The sequence below is a fragment of the Phodopus roborovskii genome, unplaced genomic scaffold (genome assembly GCF_943737965.1).
Source record: "Phodopus roborovskii unplaced genomic scaffold, PHOROB, whole genome shotgun sequence".
Lineage (NCBI taxonomy): Eukaryota > Metazoa > Chordata > Mammalia > Rodentia > Cricetidae > Phodopus > Phodopus roborovskii.
In genome coordinates, this window is record NW_026126410.1 from 20,524,965 (window position 1) to 20,549,265 (window position 24,301).

Genomic DNA, 24,301 nt, shown 5'->3' on the forward strand with positions numbered 1-24,301 from the left:
CTTTCTGAACATTGTTACATGGAACATAAGCATGTATGTCTGGAAGTATGGAAATGGTAGGTGACTTTAGAATTCCTAAGAACCCCATTAGCCACTCCTTATGCTCTTCCTGTTTCCTATAAAAACGTATGCATACATAGCTGCAGAGAGGTTATCTCTCTGTCATGTGTAATTTAACCAATTTTTTTGTGTGTGTGTCTGGGGCTTGAGGGAAAGCTCAGAGGTTAAGCACTTACTGCTCTTCCAAATCACAACCACGTGCAACACTGCCCTCAGGGGAAACAATGCTCTTGTACAGCCTGTATGTGCACACATGCATGCATGTGACACATACACATGTATGCACATGCTGCCATTAAAGAAAAAGGGACAGGAGGAAGACAGATGAAAGAAGATTTGATGGGTAGGCAGAAGTGCAAGGATCAGAGTCTAGAGTTTTTAGAGCAATCCTGAGGAAAAAAAGTGAGATACGGTCTCCAAAAACAACTCAGTGGGTAAGACCACTCCGGGACCAGAGTTCAAATCTTTAGCACCCTCATAAAACTTGGGCACAGCTGCTGTACATAACCCTGGCACTGGGGGCACAAACAGGTGAACACTGGGAACAAGCTGGTCAGCTAGCCTAGCCAAATCAGTGAACTTTAGATTCAGTGAGAAAGTCTCAAGAGAATAAGACAGAGACTGGTAGGAATGACAGAATGCCTAACATTCTCTTCTAGCTCCACCCATGCTGCCTAGCTCCTACTCACAAGGACCAAAACATGCCAGTAACATTTACAGTTGGGAGATGAATGCTCTTATTTGAAAATTTCTGAAAGTTCAAATTGTGGTTTGATTTTATACTACTAAAAGGAATTCTATATATTTTGTAATATGCCAAATAATTATATATTTAATGTTATTTTTATATTAAGATTTGATGAGTAGTCTCTAAATCATTGGTTCTTAACCTGTGGGCCCACTTTGGGGTCAAATGATCCTTTCACTGGGGTTGCACATCAGATATCACACATATCAGATATTTATACATTATGAATCTAACAGCAGCAAAATTAAAGTCATAAAGTAGCAACAAAATAATTTTATGGTTGGGGATCACCACACTATAAGGAACTGTATTAAAGGGTCACAGCATTAGGAGGTTGAGAACCACAGTTCTACATTAAAGAGATAAGAAAAAAAATTATCAGAAAGTGAAGCTAGAACTTCAATTAGTAATTCAGAAAACATTTTAGCAGTTAACTGGATTACTGATTCAATAAGAAAATTAAAACATAAGGCTTAACATACTGAAGTAAGTTTCTTCTACACAGATATTTAAGAAAGAACTGAACAGTTTATTTTTATTTTTTTAAGATTTATTTATTTTATGTATATGTTGCTCTATCTGCATGGCCAGACCTGTAGGCCAGAAAAAGGTATCAGATCCCATTACAGATAGCTGTGAATGACCATGTGGGTGTTGGGAACTGAACTTAGGTCCTCTGGAAGAGCAGGCAATGCTCTTAACCACTAAGGCATTTTTCCAACCCTTAAAAGTTTTATTTTTAAAATGACAAAGACCTTTTATTAAATTTCATGTCATCAAAATTACACTCACATTTTGAAGTAGTTGCTCAAACCAGTCATATCCAGTATCTCTACATGCTGCAACCTAAGGTGAAAAGAAAGGCCATGAAACTATTAAAATAAGGCAATTATAATAACATTATAAAGACCGTTAAGGTTATGTTTAGGGATAGATATGCATATACTTATATACATATAACAGCAATGAAAAGAAGCCATGAATTTGAAAGAGAGCAAGGAGGGTTATATGGGAGGGGTTGGAGGTAGCAAAGGGAAGGGAAAATGTTGAAATTGTATTTCTCAAAAAAAAAAAAAAAAAAAAAAAAAAAACAAGACATTTATTTTAAAACAGACATTTTTAGTTATGCTGTAATATGAAGTATATGTCTACTTTAAAATTTTGAAATGTTATATTTAAAGCAAACATTTTTTTCAGAAACTGAAACACTTGGTAATATGGAAAACACTAAAAAATTAGTTTAATATCAAAGACTAATATGGTATCAAATCGTAAAAGCTTATGCCATGCTTTATCAGAAAAATCTGTTAAGTTTCAAACAACAAAAATAAAATTTTGTTCCTTAACCCTCTTGAAAATAGATTTATTGCTAACAGTGAAAATAGAGATAACTTTGTCACTGAGTATATAAAACTGGTAATATTCAATATACACCAGTAAATTATAGTTCATTTATGTAATAAAACCTAAACTACTCTAAATGCTATCTGCAGGTTGCTAGCCCAGAGTACACAGCTGTCCTCCTCTTTCTCTCTTCCTTTTTCAATTATGGAAGAAGAGAAAACTTCAACATCAATGTTTATACATGTGAGTATCAAGAAACGGAGCCATGTATAAACATCCATGTCCTTTTACTTCAAGCCCAGGAGAAGCTCCAGGGATACAAAGGAAGCAGCACTAATGCCAGGCACAGCTGCATATTTCACCATTGCCCCTTCCCTCTAAGATGCCGTGGAATTAACTACCTTTGCATTCACAGTGTTCTTACCACATCAGTGATGTTTAAGATTTTCCTTGTCATTGCTTCTTTGTCATTATGTGGCGTTGGAGTAAACCAGAGTTTTTGGAATGTTTCATTTACTAATTTCTAGAAGAAAAAGAAAATCAATTACTAACAACAAAAACAGCAAACTTTTTAAAATTAATTTATATTTAAATTTAAAAAAAAATCTTACTTTACATACCAATCCCAGTTCCCTTTCCCTCTCCTTTCTGTCCTTCCATTCCCTACACCAACCCCCCCCCATCCCACCTCCTATCCACTCCTCAGTCAGTGAGGGCGAGACCTCCCACGGGGATCATCAAAGTCTGTCACATCATTTGAGGCAGGACGTAGGCCCGCCCCCCCCCCCCCCATGTATCTAGGCTGAGAGAGTATCTCTTCATAGGGAATGGGCACCCAAAGCTCATTTGTGCACTAGGGATAAATACTGGTTCCACTGCCAGCAGCATCATAGACTGGCCAGGCCCAACTGACACCCACAGTTCAAGGGGCCTTGTTCAGGCTTATACTGGTTCCCCAGATATCAGACTGGGGTCCATGAGCTCCCACTTGCTCAGGTTAGCCAAAAACAGCAAACTTTTAATTGTAAATTCTCATTAAGGCCCAACACAAAGCTACAGTTAGCTAAAAAAGAAATTTTCAGGAGTTTATTATAAATTTCTTCATGATTAAAATGATCAATTGTAGCTGGGCAGTGGTGGTGTATTTGTTTAATCCTAGCTCTTGGGAGGCACAGAAAGGTGGATCTCTGTGAGTTTGAGGCCAGCTGTTTGAGGCCAGCCTGGTCTACAGAGCAGGTGCCAAGACAGGCTCCAAAGTTATAGAGAAACCCTGATTTGAAAAAACCAAACACACAAAACCACTACCATAAAAAACCAAAACCAACCAACCAAACAAACAAAAAACACCAACTGATTTCTCAAATTATGAACTTTTTCAAACAGGTGATGATGGGCAATACCATGTTTAACTTACGGCTTCTGGATAAGACACCTTCAAAAGTCTGTAACAATGTGCTTATGTGTGTGTGCCTGCATGCATGTGCATCACCTGTGTGCGTGCGAGTGCCTGCAGGAGCCAGAGATGTGTTGGATCCTTTGGAATGGAGCAGGTGCTGGAAATTGAACCTGGGTCCTCTGTAAGAGCAGCAAGAAACTGACAAGCCACCTCTTTGACCCAAAATGGTTTTGATTAGACTAAAATCACTTTTATTGTTTTGTGCCTGTGTGTCTTGTTTGCATGTATGTATGTGGGTGTGTATACTCATGAGAGCACACAAGAGACCACAGTTAGGACATGTACCCCTATCATTTTTCTTGAGACTTTCTTGTTTGCTATCTCCACCTGCCCAAAGCTAGGGTTACAAGTTCATGTGGCCATGCCCAGCTTTTAATGTGGGTGTTGGGAATTTGAACTCAGGTCCTCATGCTTGTAGAACAAGTACTCTTACCCACTTGCTATGCTTTAAAGGGAGACTTGACACAAGCTAAAGTCATCTGAGAGGATGGAACCTCAATTAAGAAAATGTCTCTGTAAGATTCTGCTGTACAGCCTTTTCTTAATTACTGAGTGGAGAAGAGACCAGCCCATTGTGGGTGTGGCCATCTCTAAGGCCAGTGGTCTTGGGTTCTGTAAGAAAGAAGGCTGGGTAAGCCAGAGGGAGCAAGCAGCCCTCCATGGATTCAGCATTAGCTTCTGCCTCTAGGTTCCAGCTCTGTTTTGAATTCCTGTCCTGACCTCTTACAATGAACTGCTTTTGTTCATGGCGTTTCATCATAGCAATAGTAACTCTAACTAGGACAGAAGTTGACTAACAGGATAGTGGGCCATTGCTGTCGCAGACTGACCATGTTAGTTTTGGGAGGAATGTGAAAAGACTTTAGAACTTTGGGAAAGAAAACCTTTGAGTGTTCAAAGCTTGGTGAGCTATTCTTTGGGAGCATGGAAGAACATGGAGAGCGATGCAGAAGTTTCAGAAGGAAGGTTGTGAGACCCTTAATGATTCTATCAGAGCTGCTTGCTATTTTGAGTTAAGAATTCGTGATTCTGGTTAGCTGGGGCTAAAGAATCAGTTGTTATTAACAAGATACCAGAACTACTGAAGAAAAAGCCTTGCTTCACTGGGACAGTTTTAGCCAGGGCGAAATCTTGTGGAAAGTTTTTCCTCTGTCAGCACACACAAGCTGTGTTCACCAGTAGGCAAGGTTGTACCTTGTGTTGTAGCTCAACTTGGTCATGTCTAAGATTCCCAGGTGATACTGGTTTTGAAGGCATGAAGGGGTCAGGGAGAGAAGCTGAGGCTCAGTACTGTGAGGCCACTTGTGAAGGTACAGCCAGAGTAGCAGTGGAAGCCCTAACCCTAAGACACACGAGTCTTGGAGAAAAGTTGAGGCTTGGTATCATAAAGCAGGCCCATTAGAGCCATCAGTGAAAGTGTAGCCCAGATGCAGTAAAAGACTCATCATTTTGTAGATGCCAGTACCATGGGATGACTGCCAAGAACAGTAGCAGCCCCGGAGTGGACCCAGCCTGAGTCTAGAAGACAAGTTGTGTGTGTGGCAGTGGGGAATCTGAGAAGTGACTCAGGTCCTTTGAAGGAGCCCAGACACTGGACATTAAATGATTAACACTGTGGGAGTCTGGTTCCGAATTTATCTGATTGGTGCTGTGCCTTGGTTTTCTCTCTTGAAATATGAAGGTATTCAACTTCATTTTGATTTTATAGAAGCCCATGGTTGAGAGACTATTTTAAGAGACTGTATTTTTTTTTTGAGACTGAATTTTTTAAAACTTTTTTAAATAAATTTTTTACATTCCAATCCTTCCTCCTCTCCTCCTGATTTGATACCTCCACTAATTCCCCTCCCCCCTCCACCATCTGCTCCTTGGAGAGGGTAAAGCCTCCCCTAGAAAGTCTACTAAGTCAAAGAGACTGAATTTTTAAAGTGTTTGAATTTGTAAGACTGTGTAGACTTTTTTTTTTTTTTTTTTTTTGCTTTTCGAGACAGGATTTCTCTGTAGCTTTGGAGCCTGTCCTGGAGCTTGCTCTGTAGACCTGGCTGGCCTTGAACTCAGAGATCCACCTGGCTGTGCCTCCCAAGTGCTGGGATTAAAGGTGTGCACCACTGCCACAGGCACCACTACCACCACCGGGCAAGGCCGTGGGGACCTTTAAGTATGTAAAATATTTCATATTGTGATGTTTATTTGAATGTGTGATCTTGAGGATGAACAAGAAAGGAAAGGTGATTTGTTTGCATGTCAAGCTGAGACCGGATCAATTATAGTTTTATGTCAACTAGACACCAGCTACAGACATCTGAGAAGAGGGAACCTCAATTATGACAACACCTATAGGTTGTAGGCAAGTCTGTAACTGAAAAAAATCAACATACTATTAAAAAAAAAATCAAGATTTTAATCTGGTAATCTCTTTGGATAGGATAGTTTCTATACTTAAATACACAAATCTTGTAATGGTTGGGAAAGATAATCTTTTATTAATATAAACATTAGAAATAAAACAAAAAATTAGATTCAGTAAGTACTTAAATTATTTTAAACACTAATGAAAAAGAAATTTCACATGATCAAATTTTCATCTTACCTTAATGCCCTCTTCATCATTGACTCTACGAATCATTTTTACACACATTTCTGTAATTTTTGGAAATGTTGGTTGTTCGATACAGATGTCTCTTAAAATCTTTATTACCCTTTTCCTGACACTGATACCAGTATCCTAAGAATAAAAATGTATTTTTCAAATGTTAGGAAAAGTCAGACATTTTAGGTGTATGAAACTTGACAAAGTAAGATTTTTTTGTAAGCATTATAATCTTTTTTTGTTAAATGAAAATTATATTGCATATATTTACTCTTCATATGTTATATACATGACATTTAGTTTACTGTCTTAACTTTCAAAACATGACATGACATGGAAGTATGTACACTTAGTAATGAGCTCAAGCCCAGAGGATAAATTCACCAGAATAAGATGATAAACTTTTAGAATAGTGTTTGGTACTTCAACAACATACAAAGTGCTATCTATGATGTAGACAACAAAATATCTAAGGTAAATGAAGTAAAATTTGAAGTACTAACTAATCTTAGTATTAGTGGTAATAAATACTTTTCATTGAAGCAATACAAAATTGTTGTGTGCTAATGCATCAATGTGTAGTTCTGTAAGAAATCAATATGCTTATAGTGGGTGGTATGTCTGCCATGGAAATAATTCTCAGGCAGACAAACACACACACACACATACACACTCACTCTGCAATGACAATATAATTATTCTAGAGTACTCTCCAAAAGCAGTTAACTATCATAGATAATTACTATCAATCATTCATTAAAAACTGGTATAACAATAATTGAAAAATGCTTATTTTCATCAACAATTGGCTTTGTAACATTGAGTTATAAAGCTTGCCTCTTGAAAGCATTACCTTCTTTAGAATGGTGCTATAGTTCACAGATTAGTCAATATAAAATTGTAACTGGCACTTATATATTTTAGATTTATTTAAAACAAGGTGGGATGTTTAAGGCAAATTATATTCATGAATTACTATAAAACTGAAGCAAATACCAATATTCTTTCAATCAGCATATCATAATACTGTTCAGCAAGCTGAGGTCGGCAAAGGACAAATCGACCTAGTAATTCCACAGCTGCCTCTCGAACACTAGTGGAGTTATCCATTAATCGTCCATGAACTCCTCGCTGCATGTCAAGCTAAGGAAGAGTGAGAGAAATGTCATTTGTAGCAGTAGAGATAATCTTTAAATTTGGGAAAAATAAAGGGAAGAAGTATTATTTATATTATTTTTTCTCTTACCCTTGCTAGAATACTGGGGTCTACAGCAACAACCTCAGATAAACACTTCATGGCTTTTGTTCGAACAGCAATTGCATTTTCACCAAGAACTCGTAGTATCTACCAGGCAAACATTAACATTCTCAAAAAACTTAAAGTACATAGCATTTAATGAAATATACCATGAACATACATATATAAGAGAACACAATCTATTACTTAGTGCCCCCCCTTTTTAATGTGTGAGTAAAACTATTTCATCTTACTGGTTCAAAAATCTTAACAGGGACCAGTACACATGGAAAACATGGAAAAACATTCTGTACTTTAGGTCTTTTCTCTACCTCAGAATTCTCAAACATATTGCCGTGTGTGTGTGTGTGTGTGTGTGTGTGTGTGTGTGATACATATATATGTATATATACATCCACTAAAACCTTATATGTGACTTTTGTCAAAGACAGTATTATTTGCCATGACTTGATAACTAAACAATTTATTTTTATGTCATACAAACACATCCATTTGTTTGTACAAGAACCAGTATGTAGAGGGTAATCACAGCTAAAGACATGAGAACAACATGGAACAGAGACAAATGCAGCTTTCATAATACTTTAAAACTAACCCCAACAACACTGTCCACTATCTATCTCCAAAAGTAAACAAAAAACAAACAAACAAACAAAAAAAATCAGAACAAAAATAATTTACCTGTGTCAAATAAATATCAAAGCTCTGGGCAAACGGCCTCATAGAGGCCAAGTATCGAACAATCAAACATGCATCATCATAGTCCACAGTGTCTGAGTTCATCCTACAACAGAGAACATTGAGGTTTAGTATGGTCTTTGTGACTGGATCTATGAGACACGTATCTAGCATACCTCTCTGCATCTTACTTTAGTGTGCTGAACTGAGATGGTGTGGCTTTGAGAATGCTTCTAAGGAACTTCTTCCGGTTTTCAGCTCGATGCATTATTTGACCAGTTGTCTCGATTTCTTTTGCATGATGTGCTCCATCAGATGATTCTTCATCCTTCTGTGATTTCATTGCTTTTTCTGTTTCCAGAGTTGTGTCACGGAACCACTGGGCTATATAGAATTTACGAGAAAACTGGAAAAACATTAGACAGATTTGAGCTGATGCAATTAATAAAGACAGATACATTTCTGAAATATCCTGGATTACAGAATTTCTTTTTTACATTTAGCTATAAATATAACTGTTAATGTTAAAAACTAATTTAATAAAAATGACTGTATTTAACACACAGCACTACTATCAACTACTTAAAGTAGAACATTTCATATAGCTCAGTAAGATTTAATGGTAATACCACTTAGAAAAGTTTAGAATTAAAGGGGTTAAGGTAAAAGACTTCCATCTGTTTTCAATTCTTATCTGTGTAAGAAATACTTAAGTTAAATACATTGAAACAATCAGCATGGAAGCACTTCTGTGTATCTGTTCTATGACTAGAGAGTAGAAATCTGTACTAGGTAGCTAAAATCATAGAGAGGTTATTATAACTCTCATTTTACCAGTTAAAAATAAATTGAAAACACACCAATATGTGCACAGTATCATTTATGAACTTATGCAAGGCCTAAAAGTGTACAAATTGTATACATAGCCTGTTATATTCTGGACTTGTTACTTAATACACAACATTTTAAAAGAACTGTATGTATACATACATATGAATTTGATAGCTTATTTGTATGCTAACAGATCATCTTCAGTATCAGGTGGTTTATACTCATTTTTAGGATTAACTTAAGATAATCTAATAAAAAGACTTCCAAATATTTCCCTTATTTTCTTTCCCTATAACTCCCACACTTACTTTTAGAAGACAATTTAAATTTAAAAGGCAAAATGAATCTCACCACCAGTGAAGGGTCAGTCTCAGTGTTCTCATCCAAATAATCAAGCAATGCCTTTTGCAATTGTTGGATTTCATCTTCTCCTCCAGAAACCTACACCAAAATATAAACAACCACAAACTTATCAGTGGCTTATTTGTCTGTTACTGGTCCTCCCATCCACTTCTCAAACCATGTTACACTATGGCTGACTTCAAATCTGTGAAGCTCTGCCCTAGCCTCCCAAATGATGGGATCACAGATAGATAACCACTAGACTACTGGTGTGTTTTAATAAACTGTGTAGATGTAAATGGAAACCTAACATGGTGGGAGGAACCAGTAAGAAGGAAAACAAGTATAGTCATTATACAGAAACAAAAAACTATGGTTTCTCAAAACATACTGATAACTAAAGTTTGGCTTTATGAACTGTTTGCCATCTTAAACAGCTCAGAAATGGTTGACGTAAATATTATCACAAAGATATCCCCTATCCAACCCTGTACTGAATTTACATTTGAAAAAAAGGGAGACGATCATTAATTTAAATTTTTTTTCTTTTGGAGACAGGACTCACATATTCCAGCATTGTCATGAACTCATTGTGTATTTTATATTTATGAATGTATGCTGTAGCTTTACTCTAGTAAATAAAAAATGTTAACAGATATAATAAAATGCATTAAACATTTCAGCTAGTTTTATAGTTACTGTGGAGAAAATACTTTACGTGTAGAAAAGGTGTGAATTTGTAGGTTTTAGGAATTTAACTGAGTTTGCTTATCATGGCTTCTGAGGACCTGAATCCAGTCCCTAAGCTATATCATGGAGCTATCTCCCCAGTACTGTTCCCATTATTCTTTGAAGACTTTGTTTCATGATATAATGGGTACTTTACAGACATCTTTTACCTTCAGTGTCTCATCTGTGGAATCATTTATTTCTTCAAAGAATCCTAGTCTTTTAACTAATAAATGACACTAAGGTCGAGAGTGATTAAAAAAAAAAAAAAAAAAAAAAAGATACCTAACTGAACTCTGGCATCTATATGTAGGTGCACACACACTAGCAAGTACATACACCATAAACACAACATAACCATATACATACTCCCTTGTCCCAAAAAAGAATATAGCGAACATGTCAAAAAAGACACAAAGATAGTTCAAAAGATTATGTCAATAGTCAAATATAAGGACAATCTGATCATTGGAGAGATGGCTCAGTAGTTAAAAGGGCTCACTGGAGTTTGGATCCCAGCACCCACCCATACTCAGTGGCTTACAAATGTTTGTAAGTCCACCTCCAAGGGACCCAATGGACCCTCTGGTTTCCATGAATACCTACATACACATGTAAACATACACACACACAAATGAAATAAATCAAATCTTCAAAAAAAATGGCATAAGATTATACTCTAAGTATTATATTCACTAGTAATATAGTAATTGTAAGTTTTTGCTTTAGATACTATATTACAATTACTTATGTGCCAATTATTTGTACAAATACATATCACAAAACAGCACTCAAAATTTAGCACTAATTATATTCTTGTTAAACCACTTGGGCTTATTAAACCACTGACTATTCCTAGGGCTCTGGATTTAGCTGATTCAGAGAAGGACCTAAAATTTTATATTTGGGACGAGTTTCTGAGGACATTATGAATTCAAAGCTAGTCTGGACTACAGTGAGAGGTCATTGCCCTCTAGACCAACTAACAAAACTAATTTTCCTTGAATCTACAAAATCTACTCATGATATGAGGTAAGAACATGTAGGGCTGGATGATATAGTTCAGGTGATAGAATGTTTGCCTACAATGCACAAAGTCTTGGGTTCAATCCCTAGCACTCCATACAGTGGACTGAGCGACACATGCCTAGAATTTCCAACACTTGGAAAGGTCACAAGCTCAAGGTCACTCTCAACTATAGGACTACACAGCAAGTTTGAAACCAACCTAGTCAACATAAGACCTGGTTTCTTTCCCCAAAAGCAACCAAGTAAGCAACTATTTATATATTAATTAAAATCCTTTATTTCGATACCTGTTTTAAAATTCGTTCTATAGACCCTTGATCCATCTTGCTGGTAACAGCATCTTTTCTTAGTCGCGCAGCAACAGTTCCAAGGTAATCAAGAGATGCCACTCTTAAAGCCATTTCCGTTGACTTATTACTAAACTGATGCACCTAAATATCAAAGATGGGATATTACTAAGTAAGAATTTAAGAATAAAATACTATTGTCTACAAATCATTATAGTTTAAGAATAGCAGTATTACTTTTTTCAGTTCATAAAAAGGTTTCAAAAGATTTGTAACAACTTATATTGTACAACTCCAAATATACTTTAAAATGAAAAGAGCAATCACTGTTATTTCATTCCATTTTTATACTGTACTATGAGGACTTAAAAAGTACCATATGACTTTAGAAATTATCTTAAAAAACATGAAAAAATGTTCACATTAGTCAGTTTCATGCTTTCAAATGGATAACTGCAATAACCCAGGACTCATTGTTGAGATGTTTTAAACCAACAATGTAACAAATCCAAGCCCCACCCCAAGCCATCTCAGAAAGCATTTCCATTATATGTAATGAAATGAAAGAATAAAATTTACGATTTTCTACAGGTATTGACGATATAAAGTACAGTTATACACATGCAAAAATAGATGCAATGTTCATGTTTCCTTACACATTTTTAAAGAATTCATCATCTGTGAATCAGAGTACATCCTCATTATGTTGTCTTCTAGTAATTAATAATCTTTAAATGCTATACTCTTACCAACAGTCTCCCTAACAAACTAAGGAGTAGTTCAGCAGCTGGCCACTCGGGCTTATTGACTGTTGAAAGAAGGTCTTGAACAAAATTTTCAAAAAGTGGTCTGTAATCTTCTTCACCTTGTTTACTACCACATCTAGTCAAAAAAACAAAACAAAAGCAAAAAACCATAAAAAAACCCAAAAACATGTTAATTTACATAATATTTGCAATTTTTTTAAGTACAGATCCCTCCACTCCTGTATTTAGTAACAAGGTATATAAGAGTACATTAAATGAAATGAGGTCTAGAAATATATTTCTTAAATTGCATTTTCATCAATTATAAAGTACATTAACCTATATTATCATTTTCTCTGAAAGTTTCAACAACTCTTAAGAAATGAATTTCTTCTAGAGTTATTAATTATCGTGAAGCTTGAATGCCTTCTTTCCATAAACTCTGCTTTATAAGCAGAATACCTCAAAAATTTGTAAAAAAAATTCTAGAAATACAACAATCCAGTATAACATTTTGGGGGGTCTATCAGAAGCAAATTCACAAATTTTTAGATTTTTAAATCTCTTCCTCATTGTAAAGATCAAGCATATGGGAGGTTCTGGTTTTGATAGAAAACTTCTATCTTCTTTCTATATAGACCACTCTACACTATGAAAATAAAAATCACACAGTTGATCTTACTCACTTTTTAAGAAAGATGGAAAGAAAGTTTTGGGCTGTTCTCATAGCTGTTTCATAAGAGTTAGTAATGACAACATCCTGGTCAACCTAGAGTAAAAAAAAAAAAAAAAATACTTTGTAAAGATAGAACAATGAATAAGTGAGGCCAGCTGCTATTGTTGTGCTAATACTGAAGAGAGATGACAAATTTAGTATTTAAGCTACTCTTTTTTACAAAATGAGATAGGTCAGTTGGCATACTAAATACATTTTAAAACATTATAAAGACTTAGAAACAATTGTAGAGTTCATTCAAGTTTATTAAAGTGATCAGAAATGTAATTAATAAGTAATAAGTAGTTGTTTATCATGATCCATACCAGAACAAGAAGAAATGAAATCAAAGTATAAAAACAATTTTTCAGAATTGGAGGTATATAGTTCAGTGTTAGAATATTTGCCAGTACACCCAGCTAACATAAATAATCCAACCAAAGAACATTCTAACTTCAAAGTTTATGAAACCACTACAATATAAACAAAAATTTGAAACTTTCAGTAGAAATTTAAAGATTAAGATAAAAAAGGACATAAAAACATCAGTCCATACCTAAACAAACTCAGTGATAAATATAGAAAAAGGGATTAAATCAGTAATATTAACCAGAAAAATACAAAATGAACATGGTAGTATTTTACAGTAACTAGAATCAGTAAAATCAGAATGCAGGAATTTAAATGGAACTATCACTTAAGTGAACATATGGACAGCCTCTAGTAAATACATGTGTCCTGTAACAATTTTGCTTCTAAGTACTTCATAAAGAGACTCTAAAGTCTATAATGGGATTGTTGTATGCCAATTGTATATCTCAAGGCAAAAAGAATTTGACAAAAAAATGTTGAATAAAAAAATTGGCCATAAACATATCACTATAATTTATGTGTAAATTATAAAACAAAATGACCATATTCAAATCCATACATAAAGTAGAAAAAAATAAACATACTTTAATGGTCATCAATGATCAGAAAAGGAAGGCTAGACTAATCTAGAGGAGGAAACAGAGGACCTCAGTATTTTGGACTACATTTAATTTAATTTTGTATGGAAAACACACACTGACACACAGACACACACATATCCACACATTCACTCACTCTCTCTGTCTATACTATAGACAAACTGTTCTTGATTCTTGGAAATTTTATTAGAAGTGATACTATATAGTCTAGAAATGGACATTGTGATGCACAGCTTTAATCTTAGTATGTGGGAGGTAAAGATCTCTGAGTTTGAAGTCAGCCCCAGGACAGCCAGAGCTTCACTGTGAAACGTACCTCAAAAAAAAAGACAAACAAACACAACCTGCAGTAAAATCTAAAAATAAGTACCAATAAACTGTGTAAAACCAAGCAAACCTTAGTTTTACTCATCAGAGAATATAAAGTCATTTTCCATGTGAATTCCATACTAATTTTATGTATACATACATATACACCTAACTCTAATGCTCCCTCTGACATTCATGTCTTGATTGAGTTTTACAAGTTGGTATAACAAGCCTGTTGGGTTGTCGATTTATGTGATTCATGGTGCCCAGGTAAGAGTCAGAAATTTCCTGAGTTCTGTGTAAGGTTCTACAAGAAACCCAATCCCCAATTATGAACCTCTAGATAAGAATTTCCATTTTAGAAGAATTACAGAAAATACAGGTGTTTCCAATAATTAAAGTACAAAGTTATAAAACCTTACCTTTTTGTTTGAGTCTTCTTCTGAATTAGGGTCCTTCTCTGATGAGGGTAAGTGAACCACACACTGAATAAGTTGTAAAACTAGTGCTGTAACCATCTGGATATACATTGGCTCTCCATCCACATCACTACTATTTAACCTGTAATGAAGAAGGAACAATTTATATCACAGAGATGGAAATAGTCACATTATGCTTCATTACCATCTAAAAGTTTCAATATGTTTTCTTTACCACCCGTTAGTGTTCTATGATGGTGGAAGTATAATTGTTAAATCATTAGAAAAAACAAAATAATGCCTACCTATGAGAGGAACAACAGTATTTAATTAATAAACTTTAATATTTTTATGCACTGCAGACAAAAAATTTAAAATGAGGAATTACTGAATAAATTAGAATAATAAAAGTCTGAGGATTTCCAAATGCCCATGTATTCTGGTCTACACCTGCTGAGTAGGGTAGTTAACTAGCATTAAAATCACCTACATGGGTGTGTGTTTCTGTGTGTGACATAAGTGTCTCAAGCTGATCTAAAACTTGCTATATAGAACATACTAGCCTTCAATTTGCAGTGACCCTTATAGCTTTGCCTCCCAGGTGCTGGGATTATAGGCATGTACTATCACATCGCTCTAGTCAATTTATAACAAAATAAATTTTATTTATTTATTCATTCATTTTTAGTGTTCATGTATGTGTGCACCTGCTACTATGGATATGGCATTCAGAGGACTAGTTTCAGGGAATCAGTTTTCCTCTTTCAACATGTGGTGTTCCAGGGTTTGAACTCAGGCCATGATTGGTTGTAAGAGCCTTTATCCACTGAGGCATCTTAACAATTCTCAACTCTGTGGATAGAGTATGAGAGCTGAGACATTGATTATATATGATCAACTTCCAAGTGTTTGCTTCTACAGATACTGTAGAAGTATAAGAATTCATATGTATGTTGATCACTCTTCAGTTAAACAGATGTTTTTATTGCACACTTAGTTCAAAATATAAAGACAAAAATAATTATTTTATAGAATCAACCCAAAAATAAACTCATATACCAGCTCAATGCTTTTAATCACCAGAAATATTACCTATGATAACCTATGATGATGATTACCTATAACAGGCAATAAAGTTGATTACAGCTGTTAATTTATAAATGTTCTTACTGATTAAATAGTATTTAATTTCTGTCTATTCTGTTACTTTTTAAAAATTATTTATTTTTTATGTGTACTGGTATTGGTGCTTTGCCTGAATATATATAGGGAGGCTTTCTTATGTGTGGGTGTCTTATGTGCAAGTATATCTGTGTACCATGTACATGGCTGGTGCCTGCAGAGGTCAGATGAGAATGTTGGAACATCTGAGGCCTGAGTTACAGGTGGTTGTGAGCTGCCATGTGGGTGCTGGGAATCAAATGTGGAATCCTTTTCAGGAAGAGTAGCCAATCCTATTAACTGCTAAGCCATCACTCCAGCCATCTTTCAGCTTTCTAAAATACTGTAGAATAGTTTAACACTAACTAAAAGATTAAGTCTAACTTTGTTATCATAGTTCATAAAACACTTTAAAAACTGTCTCAAGTCTTTTGAACTACATTCCTTACGCTTTTTATTTTGACCTCTAGTGCTTAGAAATAGTTTTAGTTGTTGCAAATGAAAGTAGAGATTTCTATCAGGATAGGAATGCTACTAAGCATTATGTAAAGCACAGGAAAGCCCTGGAGAGGAAGGCATTAACTGGTCCAAATGTTAATAGTGCTCAAACTGCCAAAGATCTTTGTGCTTCAGGACCAATGAATTTCTTTAAGTCCCCCAAACATACTGTATTATTTCACATAATCTAAGCTACCTATGTAGTTCTGATTGAAGCACTTTTTTATATGACAGTTACAACATAACAAGGTTTTCCAAGGTTAAATTGTACTATAGTTACCTGAAATTCCTTAAACTTCTCTTGCTAGTTGGTAATCTTGCAAGTGAAGTAAAAATTTCTTCCAATATTAACTGCCTATGCTTTTCATATCTTGAGAACACCTGTTTAATAATTATAAAATTAAAATTAAACTTATGGCAGAAAACAAAATAGAAATATCATGAAATGAGGGCAATATATTACTTGAAGAGAAACTGGAGTAAACATGCTATTCAGAATGAAAATGTTTTCAACTTGTTAAATAGTAATGATATACAGAAATGTATTCAAATTTTGTTTTAATTACCAAAATGAGGCAGTATAAAGTTTTATTAGAGGGATGTGATACTTTGGGTAGAGAAATAAGATTTAAGATTTTAAATCATTCTGGTTTTTACCATACTATTAAAAAGTGAGATTTTTAGATTCAAGAAAAACATAATGAAATTAAATGCTCAGTTAATGAACTCTAAAAGGACTAAAATAATCCTTATTGTGAAATAAATCTAATGGAAAACAGAAAAAAATGGTCATCTGGACCAAGTTATGAAAATCTTATTTTATTTGTGGGTAACTGAAATTACAGTTTGATTATACTTACTGCAGTGACTAACTTAATGGCACACAATTGTAGTTCACTGACATTTTCCACAAAAAATGGTGTTATTCCCATTGATGAAACCTAAAAATTCAAGATTAATTACTTAGTATTTCTCTAGTTGACTTCAGTAACATTGTACCTTACACCCAGAGAGCACTGTTCCTTTCTGTGACCTAATTAGCATGCATTCCTTTCTATGGTCTCTTTAGTCTCTCCCATCAAATAATTTGCTTCACAGCTGCCATTTCCCTAGTCTCTGCATTTTACACGGAACCCATTGGAATTAAAGGAACAAAAGGCATTTTTTTTTTCCTGAATGAAAATATCCCAACTTCTTAAAAATTAACTCATTTTTAATAGAAATTAAGTGTTTGGAATTTATATAGAATTCCTCCTCTTTAGCTCAGGTACTTCCTTTTAAAGCTGCTAAATCTCTATTTCTTTAGTTTACACATAAAACACTCTGAGTAAGTTGAACACTGTGTAGGTATCACTACCTCGTGAGGATTATACTAGACTGAAAAAGATTTGTTGTGCCTAGAAATGCACAAAATGCTTCAAAAATACTTACTTGAAGGATTGTCGTGTCTGTAAGAAGCTGTATCTCTAGCAGTTCTGATAAGCTGCTGACAATGTCACATACTTTGTTATAAAGCATCACTATCACTCTTTGCTTATGAGTAGAACACTTAGCCCGCTTGGCCTTTGAACTCAATAACCCTCCTAAGATAAGAGAGATTCAAGATAAGAATATTATCTTTGAAATTCTTCAATGGAGGTTACTAGTACTATCTTCTAAATTAAGAGAACACAAACATTGCAGGGTGCTGCATAAAAATACAGTGCAGCAACTGTTAATTAACAGAGGAAATTATTCCTAAGTGGTACTGTACTGGAACATTTTTGTAACACATAATGTATAGCACACTGTACAGTGGCTACTATACTGAATTTTCTTTCTTCCCCCTCATTCAAACAGGACAGTAAGATTATATTTCTCCTTCAAATTACTTGAGATTATTATGCAATAAATAATCAAATGAACTGTATGCACCTTTAACTACTGATCACATAATGCAGGTTATGAAGCTAAGAGAATATATATCTTAAGTCAACTCATTTTGAGGTATTATTTTGAGCTAAATTAAAAGGAACCAAAAACTATTACTATCTGGAATTTTCTCTAAAATTAAAAAAAAATTACTTCAATTATAAATACTGGTTGAGTATTTCTTATTCAAAGTTTTTCAGATTTTGGGATATTTGCATAGATTTTAACACTTTAATGTCCCTAATCTAAAAATACCCCCAAATACAAAGCTTTTTCTATTTCATGCTAGTCCTTAAAAAAGATTTACATTTAATTTATGTGCATTTTTATATATGCTTTGTGTGTGGGAGCCCAACGAGGTCAGAAGAGGGTGTTGGATCTCATGGAGCTGTAGTTAATAGGTGGTTGTGAGTTGCCAAGTATGGGTCCCGGGAGCCAAATTTAGGTTCTCTAGATAAAAAGCACTCTTAACTGCTGAGACATTTCTCTAGCCCCTCAAAAAGTCTTTAGGTTCCAAAGCATCTTGGATTTTCAGAATAATGGGTGTTAAACCTATAGATGCTAAAGTAATGCAACAGTTATTAATGGTTTTATACAAATACAAAAATCAAGGTCAATATCTATTATAATGCACATAATCTATTAATTTGGGGGCCAAGTAAAATCATTGTATTCTGATTCACCTAGCACTGACAATGGATAATTTGGTAATGTATAAATAAAACAATCCCCGCCCCACCAAAATCTAATCTATCAGTATAAAAGGACAAACTAACCTCCATGTGGATCTAATCTGTAAACAGGGTCATATTGTGGATAGAGTGTGTTCTGCAAGTGAAATTTAGTGTACTGTATAACTCTTTCAATTACATCTTCAATGTATACAGCTTTTGGCATGTTAGGAGATGTCATAATGTTGATAGTTGTAAGACAGGCATCTGCTGATTTTGTAACTCTCTCCATAATAAGATCTCTCCACAATCTTTCTTCTTCTTCAGTGTCATTATTCTATAAAACAGATAATTGTTAATAAAGTAGGAATAAAACACCTACAGTTCACAATATTAAAAAACAAAGATATATGATTTTCAATGGTGGGAGGAACAATATGAAATAGTATTTAGAAATTTTTTAGACTATTTCAAAAGAATATCTGGAATAAAGTACAAATAATGATACCACTTTAGCCAAGATTAAAACAACATTTTTTGAGGTAAGATCTTACTCTACAGCCCACACCGGCCTGGCCTAGAGTTTTCCAGGCTGGCCCTGAACTTGCAGCAGTCTATCTGTCTCCTGAGTGCTGGGATTACATGCATGCTTTACCATGCCAGTTTAGAAAATATTTTTTTTTTGTTTGTATTCTGTTTTTGCTGTTGTTTCAGCATTTTCAAATACAACCTACCTCTCCTCCTATCTCACTACTAGATGATACCCCAATGACAAAGCTATTGTCACTTTTATCTTTTGTTATATTTCACCTAGATCTAAAATTTTAACTTAAACTATACTGAATATAAATTAGTTTTGTGATTTGGGTATAAACACAATAGTTACACTTTACTCAAGAACATAGGAAGAATTAACAAGTGAAAAGCTTTTATTAAAAAGCAGTAAAATGACACCAGGCATTGGCGGCACATGCCTTTAGTCTCAGCACTCAAGGAGGCAGAGGCAGGCGTATCTCTGTAAGTTCTAGGCCAGCCTGGTTTACAGAGCAAGTTCCAGGATAACCTCCAAAGCAATACAGAAAAACCCTGTCTCGAAAAACCAAAAGTAGTAAAATGTTACTGATTTAATTATTCCTAGTATCTGTTTTTGTTTGTTTGTATCTTGTTTGGAGACAAGGTCTTCACTATGTATCTCTGGCAGGCCTGAAACTTGTTATGCAATGTAGGCTGGCTAGGATTACATATATGAGCCACTATGCCCAGCCCAATATTTGCTTTTTAAGTACTATTTTTGAAACATTGAAAAACAAATATACACAAAGCTAGTGGTGTAACTCTATGCTGGTACTGTACACTTGGTTCAATCTCAAATACTTCCCTCTCCCATCTGCAAATTCAAAAGTAAAAGCTGGGGATTGCAATGCTTGCCTGCAATTCTAGTCCTTGGTAAGTTAAAACAGGAGGATGGTATATTTAAGACAAATCTGGGCTACACAGTAAGTTCTAGTCCTGTCTGTGTTATATATCAAGATTCAAAACTGATGTCTTAAAAACATCACAGTAGAGATATGCAGAATACTTATGACATTTTCTAAAATGGATAATTTAACAATTAATTAAGTCTTCCTTTTACTTTAGACATTTAAATTAGGATGCTAGAATGTAAATCATTCTATCACATTCTTCTTCAAAATGAAATACAAACTTTAGATTATAGGATCACTTCTGAGCTTCATGTATGCCGTTTTTGCTCTCTGCCACTGAGTTATAAGGCAATTATAGTAATTATCCTCCATGGCAGTCATTAAAACTTCTTTTTGAAGTGCCTAAGGAACTTGTAAACTTCACCATGGAATATATTGGCACCTTAAGTTTCTCTAAGCCTGTGATCCTGCTCTTCCCTCTCTCCACAGTTTCCTGCCTGAAGCTCCTGCTGTAACTTTCCTTACGATGATGGACTGTGACCTGAAGTGTAAGAGTAAGCATTCCCTTCTTTCCCTAAGATGCTTTTGGTCAGAGTATTTTTTTTTTTTTTTTTTAATCAAACCAACATAACCAGGACATTTAACAATACCAGGGGTAAAATTAGTAACACGGGTCTTAAACTTACATGATTTAACAAAGTGGAAAGCTTTGATCCATCCTGAATATTCTTCTCCAAAATATTTAGGACTTTCACAGTTTTGTCAGTTGAAAGCTAAAAGGAAATACAAGTTGATTTATCATCACTCAAGAAACAATCTAAGTATTATTTCTTTAGGCTATGGAAGATTTAACATCATCTGTCTTTTAAATAATAGCAGAAAACAAACTTCCCTCTTTAGACCCTCTGCTCAACTCTGACTTAAAAGAGCTAATTACTTCTTTTAAAGACAGAGAACTGAACCCAGTGTGAGCACACAGTGCCCATGCATAGCTCATAGCTCAATTCATACCACTTATCTAGGCAAGATGCTGTTGGTTTTGCCCTCTAGTGTTTTGCAGTGATATTCAACACGCACATGGAAACACACATAAAAATTAAAGATTTCATCCATAATTGTTACCCAACAGGCTTTAAAAATTCAACATGGGGGGCAACAAACAGAAAACAAAACAAAAAAACAAAAACAGAAAACAAAGTATTTTGAATACCAAGCAAGAAATTCTGAGTAAAAAAGTCAGGAATGTGAAGTAAGGTTGCTTTACGTAGGAATTTCTTGTTACTTAGGTTTTATTCACTGAACAGTATTCTGTTAAGGTTTCTAGCATGCTGATAGAACATGCACACAATCTAACTAGAAAAGTCAAATGAATTAAGCAAATAGAGCTAGGTCCAGTGTGATTACTGATGCTGGATTACAGAAGATTGTTCCCTGGTTTACTACTTTAGATTATCTTGGGACATTAAAACTGAATCTTTTTGACAAAATGTCTATATTTAGCCAACAGTTAATGAATTTGCCTTCTGAAAGAGAAATAGCAGCTGCATGTATTTACTGAACTTATAAAATAAATGACTAAGATTAGCACTGGTATCTAAAATGTTGAAATGGTCTTACATACAAAATGAATCAATCTCTTTAACTATATATGGTATTATCAATAAAAACTAGAAGTCCATTGATTCTTTCCTTTCAGATTCATTTACTTTATGGGTATCATTGTTTTGCTTGTAAAGGGGGCATTGGCTCCCCTGAAACTGGAATAACAGGTGGCTACTTGCCCTGTGGGTGCTCGGAACTAAGCACAGGCTCTCTGTAGGAGCAGTGAGAGCTCTTAACTACTGGGCCATCTTTCCAGCCCCTACCCTAAATTGTAAGTTATTTACTTCTTTATAAACAGACAAATCCCTGGTTCATGATCGTGTATTTCTAGCTTTAAGAGTCAATTTTATGGCACACTGATTACTTAGAATGTAGGCAATACTCAACTCCTGAAAGCTGCTCTCTGCCCTCCACACTCATGCCAGGTAGAAGGACTTCCCCCACCATACTTAAATAACCAAGTACATAAATGTAACTTAAAAATTAAAAACAAAATAAAACAACCCCAAAAATATTTTCTAGGCCATCATAAAATTATGAAATTGGAAAACTAAGGAAAGAGGCTTAAGGTGTTAAGACTCAATTCCAAAGTGAACTTAATCTTTTATTAACTCTTCTTAGTATAAAGGATAGGCCACGAAGACCAGGAAACCTAAGTCTCATAGTAACAGCTGCATTATAGACTGGTTAGAGACTAGCTACATACTAGTTAGGCAGCAGAGGGTCAGTGGCGAATGACAAAGGCAATGGCAGGTCACCTCTTGATGCTGCTGTTCCTGTTTGAAATAAGTATCACACCAGGAATAACCTGCTACCCATAAGTGGACATCTTACTAACATGGACTTCGGGGAAAGAGGACTGACTAAAGACTATGGCCACGAGGCTATAAATGTAACAGCAGTTAAGCAAACACTGCCACATTCTATTAGCAGCATATGTGACACTACTCTTTTACAACTCCAGAGGACTAAAGCAATGTCAGAGAAAAGTTGTATATTTCTACACTGAACAATGTAAATACATGAAAAGTGAAAACTCAGAGATCATGCTCTGTCAATGCATATAATTTTGCTTAGAATAATGTGTATACCTCTTTTACCAAGAGCTTTTCCTAAGACATAATTCAATAGATCTTAGGTGATAATCATGAGTTTTCCTTTTATATACACTAACTTTGCAATCTGCCTGAAAACTTTAAAGTAACTAACTGTACATGCCATGTATTATGAAAATCTGAACGTTTTACTTTGCTGAGATACCTTGTCCATTATACCCATGGCTTTAATTTTAGCAGATTCACTCCCAAGTTCATTAAGCTGATGTTTTCCTAACAGCAATTCCTGAGGAATTTCATCGTCATCACCTGAAAAAAATTAAACCGACCAAAAATGGTTATGTAAAACAAATAGCTAAAAATGATAAGTTAATAAGCTTTTAAAAATACAACTTTGATCACATATATAAAAAACCTGAGTAGTTTAAGAAAGCTCTGTAAACGCATAGAAGCCATAACCAAAGAAAGCAAGGGTGACATCAGAGTTCAAAAAGGGCAGACAGACAGTGATCTTGTCTTTACTACAGTAGATACAATGTTGACACCTGTCAATCATATTCTCTGCCTCAGGAGGCTGACCTGAAAGAACTAACTCAACAAGGTCCAGTGCCTCCTGGCTTCTGTGTGGGTTCAGTCAGTAGGGTGCCCTGCTAGAGGATCAGAGAGGAGTGACGTCAGGCTATTTATACCCTCATTCTTTTCTTCAAAGTTTCCTCCACTCCTCATCCAAAAAGTACTGCTTCTTTCAAGGCAGCATATAATTTTTTCCTATTATCTTTATTTAATGCTTTTGGATAAACGGGCAATAAACAGCTCCACAGCTGTTAACCCTGGGATTTGGTACTATCTTGTTCAATATTTATAATTAATCTTTTTATAAATAATAGTTTCTTTGGTAAATAATTCTTCCCCACAATGCCTTAATTTGAAAATTCTTGTTTTTGGATTCTAAGTTATATAGAAGATAATTTCTAGCACAGAATTAAAAAGTTTTTGAAAGAATGAAGACTCTAAATCAGAATGATACTTAGATTATATCTTTTTTTTTTGTTTGTTTTTTTGAAACAGGGTTTCTCTATGTAGCTTTGGTGCCTGTCCTGGAACTCGCTCTGTAGACCAGGCTGGCCTCAAACTCAGAGATCTGCCTGCCTCTGCCTCCCAAATGCTTGTATCAAATGTATGAGCCATCACCACCAAAAGATTATATTTCTTAAAATATTCTTTAAAAATAGTCAATACACCTTTGAAGGTGTCCTCATATCAGAAAGTATTGTAATCTGTAGAACTTTCACATAAATATTAGTGAAGGTGGTATATGATATCTTAAAGTAAGTCAGTTTCTCTCTCTCTCTCTCTCTCTCTCTCTATATATATATATATATATATATATATATATATATGTATTTTTTTTTTTTGGTTTTTTGAAATAGGGTTTCTCTGGGTTGCCTTAACTGTCCTAGAACTTGC

General features: G+C 34.8%; 1 protein-coding gene across 4 annotated transcripts in view; it reads right to left on the bottom strand.

Annotated features, from left to right (window-relative positions):
* Window positions 1-24,301, bottom strand: part of Nipbl (NIPBL cohesin loading factor) — a 161,503-nt gene that overhangs the window by 27,549 nt on the left and 109,653 nt on the right. For all 4 annotated transcript variants that reach the window (XM_051182518.1, XM_051182515.1, XM_051182517.1 and 1 more), the window contains 18 exons: window positions 23,040-23,143; window positions 20,864-20,950; window positions 18,859-19,090; window positions 17,603-17,754; window positions 17,032-17,112; window positions 16,452-16,552; window positions 14,516-14,654; window positions 12,785-12,867; window positions 12,102-12,234; window positions 11,353-11,496; window positions 9,317-9,406; window positions 8,326-8,540; window positions 8,138-8,240; window positions 7,445-7,543; window positions 7,195-7,341; window positions 6,199-6,333; window positions 2,577-2,675; window positions 1,601-1,654 (listed from right to left, as the gene is read on the bottom strand). In XM_051182518.1, coding sequence (XP_051038475.1) covers window positions 1,601-1,654; window positions 2,577-2,675; window positions 6,199-6,333; window positions 7,195-7,341; window positions 7,445-7,543; window positions 8,138-8,240; window positions 8,326-8,540; window positions 9,317-9,406; window positions 11,353-11,496; window positions 12,102-12,234; window positions 12,785-12,867; window positions 14,516-14,654; window positions 16,452-16,552; window positions 17,032-17,112; window positions 17,603-17,754; window positions 18,859-19,090; window positions 20,864-20,950; window positions 23,040-23,143 — 2,198 coding nt within the window. The remainder of the gene's footprint in view (window positions 1-1,600; window positions 1,655-2,576; window positions 2,676-6,198; window positions 6,334-7,194; window positions 7,342-7,444; window positions 7,544-8,137; window positions 8,241-8,325; window positions 8,541-9,316; window positions 9,407-11,352; window positions 11,497-12,101; window positions 12,235-12,784; window positions 12,868-14,515; window positions 14,655-16,451; window positions 16,553-17,031; window positions 17,113-17,602; window positions 17,755-18,858; window positions 19,091-20,863; window positions 20,951-23,039; window positions 23,144-24,301) is intronic.